This window comes from Salvia splendens, unplaced genomic scaffold (genome assembly GCF_004379255.2).
Source record: "Salvia splendens isolate huo1 unplaced genomic scaffold, SspV2 ctg883, whole genome shotgun sequence".
NCBI classification, from domain to species: Eukaryota; Viridiplantae; Streptophyta; class Magnoliopsida; order Lamiales; family Lamiaceae; genus Salvia; species Salvia splendens.
In genome coordinates, this window is record NW_024599568.1 from 28,253 (window position 1) to 30,805 (window position 2,553).

Consider the following 2,553-nt stretch of genomic DNA (forward strand, 5'->3'; position numbering starts at 1 on the left):
CCTGCGCCGACGACTTCAAAATCAGCCGGAAAAAATCTCCGGCAAATAAACCTCTCTACGAGGACCAAAATAAAATAAAAAAGAAATCGAAAAACCTAATTTAACTAAACAAATTCAACAACTTCACTTCATTCGCTCGCCGATCTCCACAAGTCGTCGTCACAGATTCTTCCGAATTCATCGACGGGCTCCCAAGCCGCCGCGGCTTCTCCGGCAAAACGCCGCCTCGGAAACCCGGCGTCAAGCTGAGATCGAGATCGGCCACCTGCGCGACCTTCGGCGCCGCTGCTTCCTCGGGTAAACGGCGCCGTTTCACCGGGCTGTGGAGGCGGAACGCATCGGTGCAGTCCGAGGCGTCGTCGGGCGCCGACGCGCCGCCGAGGAGCTCCGGGAGTGGCTTCAACGCGCCGCCTCGGAGCACCGTCTCCACCGCCGCCTGGCAGACGTGCCAATTGCCCGTCCCCAGCAGCCCCACCGCCCCGTTCACCGGATTCACCGTCCTTCCGGCCGCTTCGAACAGCAACGACTGAAATAGAGCTGCGCAAAAAAAAACCACATTAGTAAATACGAACATAATTTTTTTAAATTGATAAAGGAACATAAATTTAGAGGCACTAATATTGTTTTTAATTCATAAATAAATAGAAATTGAAAGGTCGGTGTCAATCATTAATGAATTACCAGGTCGCTGGGAGTGGGGGACGGCGGAGATGAAGGACATGAGGCCGGGCGGGCCGAAGAATTTGGCGACGAAGACGGTGGCGTGGCCTTGCGCTTCGGTGGAGTCGATCCAGTGGAGACAAGGTCTTAAAATACAGGTGTCGCTGCAGCCTTTTCGAAGGACGCGGCAGCCATTGCAACTCATGCTCTTAGATCGATCAAACGCCTTTGTTGGAGAAATAGTGAAATATAGAAGGGGGAAAGAGAATGTAATGGAATTGAAATGAGGGGATGGAGAGGGATATATATAAAAGAGGAAATGGGAAGAGTGGGGTTGAAGTTTTGGAGTAGTTAACTAGAGTTGAGTTGAGTTGAGTTGAGTTGAAGGAAGGAGAGTGGGAGTGGGTGCGTGGTTAGCTTAGATTCCCAAAGTATTGGGCAATAGCGGCTCCAAGTTTCCGCGGATGGCTATCCTCAACCGTTGGATTCTCCATTCATTTGCTCTACATAACCTATCACTTTCACTTTTATTTTTAAACATTACGTATAAAATATACCTCATCCGTCTATGATTTAAAGTCCCGAATTGGTATTGGCATGAGTTTTAAAAATATGAAGGAAAGTTGATGAAAATAATAATACAACGTGTATGAGTCCTATTTATATACTCATTTCGTTGTGTAAAATTAGGCTGAATTTTCTTTTTGTCTCATAAAAATAGTCCAAATTCATTTATAGAACTATTCTCCTTCTCTTTAATTTATTGATTTCCATCCTCCATAACATTGTTTCAATTACTTTTTTCTCATTCTCTTTAAATTAGTGTCATCTTCAATTAGTCTATCTTTATGTGGCGGATGGCTTATTAAACCATCTTCAACCATACTTCAAAAATGAGTTTTGGCGTAGAAATCTTCTCCAACCATACACTAAACTCAAACTCATTTTTTATGTTTTTTATAAAACAACACCAAATATGGTGTTTACTGCAAAAATTTGTGAGATAAAAACTAAAAATGGTGTAAATTTTGAATTTGATGTAAATGCTTGGAGAAAACTACTTTTTAGTGTGACATATACTAAAAAATGAGTATGAGTTTGGTGTAAAGATTTGGAGATGGTCTTATACAATTTCAGTCTAAAAAAATTGGCTTAATAATAATAACATGAGTTTTAATACAAAATTGATAAAATAAGAGCTAGAAAAAAGTAGGAAAAAAAGTGTAACTAGTGAAAATGAGAATCACCTTTCTAGAAACTTTTTATTATTTATAAATAGAGAAACTATTTTTTATGGACAATGTTAGTAGTATTTGTTTATAATTGAATATTAGTAGGTTACGACAAAATGACTATACTCTCTCCGCCCGGTTATTTTGAGTCATATTATTTTTTGAGATATCTCATTAAGTAGAGTATTTTTTTAATAAAAACAAACATCAAATCACTTTATTTTATTATATCACCTACTTTACTCTCCTCTTATATTTCCTATTATTTTATTTCTCTTTTCTATTTTTGAACACAATTTATTAATCTCCGTGTCTAAAAATTTTGACTCAACTTAATTGAGACGAATGAAATATTATTTTGTAAACAAATTGATTATAAAATTATCATTTTGCGATGCGTGCGTAGAGACGTCTTAGGCCATCCGCAACGCTGTCTCTTATCCGTCTCTTAACCGTCTAATCTCTTAACTATTCATGAGCCTCACTATACTTTTCACTCCATCTCTTAACTAAGAGACAGAACCTGCAACCCTTCATCTCTTATCCGTCTCTTAACTATCTCTTAACTTACTATTCATTCAATTTTCATTTTTATTTTATATCAACAAATTCAATTAATAAAAACACAGAAGTAGTCGAAAACTAACCTTGCGGCGGCTTC

General features: G+C 38.7%; 1 protein-coding gene across 1 annotated transcript; it reads right to left on the bottom strand.

Moving 5' to 3' along the window:
* LOC121791720 (LOB domain-containing protein 38-like) lies at positions 1-909 on the bottom strand. Its single transcript, XM_042189579.1, has 2 exons — positions 682-909; positions 1-537 (listed from the first exon to the last, which is right to left on the bottom strand). Exons 1-2 carry the CDS (start codon positions 863-865, stop codon positions 101-103), a joined length of 621 nt encoding a protein of 206 aa, XP_042045513.1. The 5' UTR covers positions 866-909; the 3' UTR covers positions 1-100.
* Between the last annotated feature and the right edge of the window lie 1,644 nt (positions 910-2,553).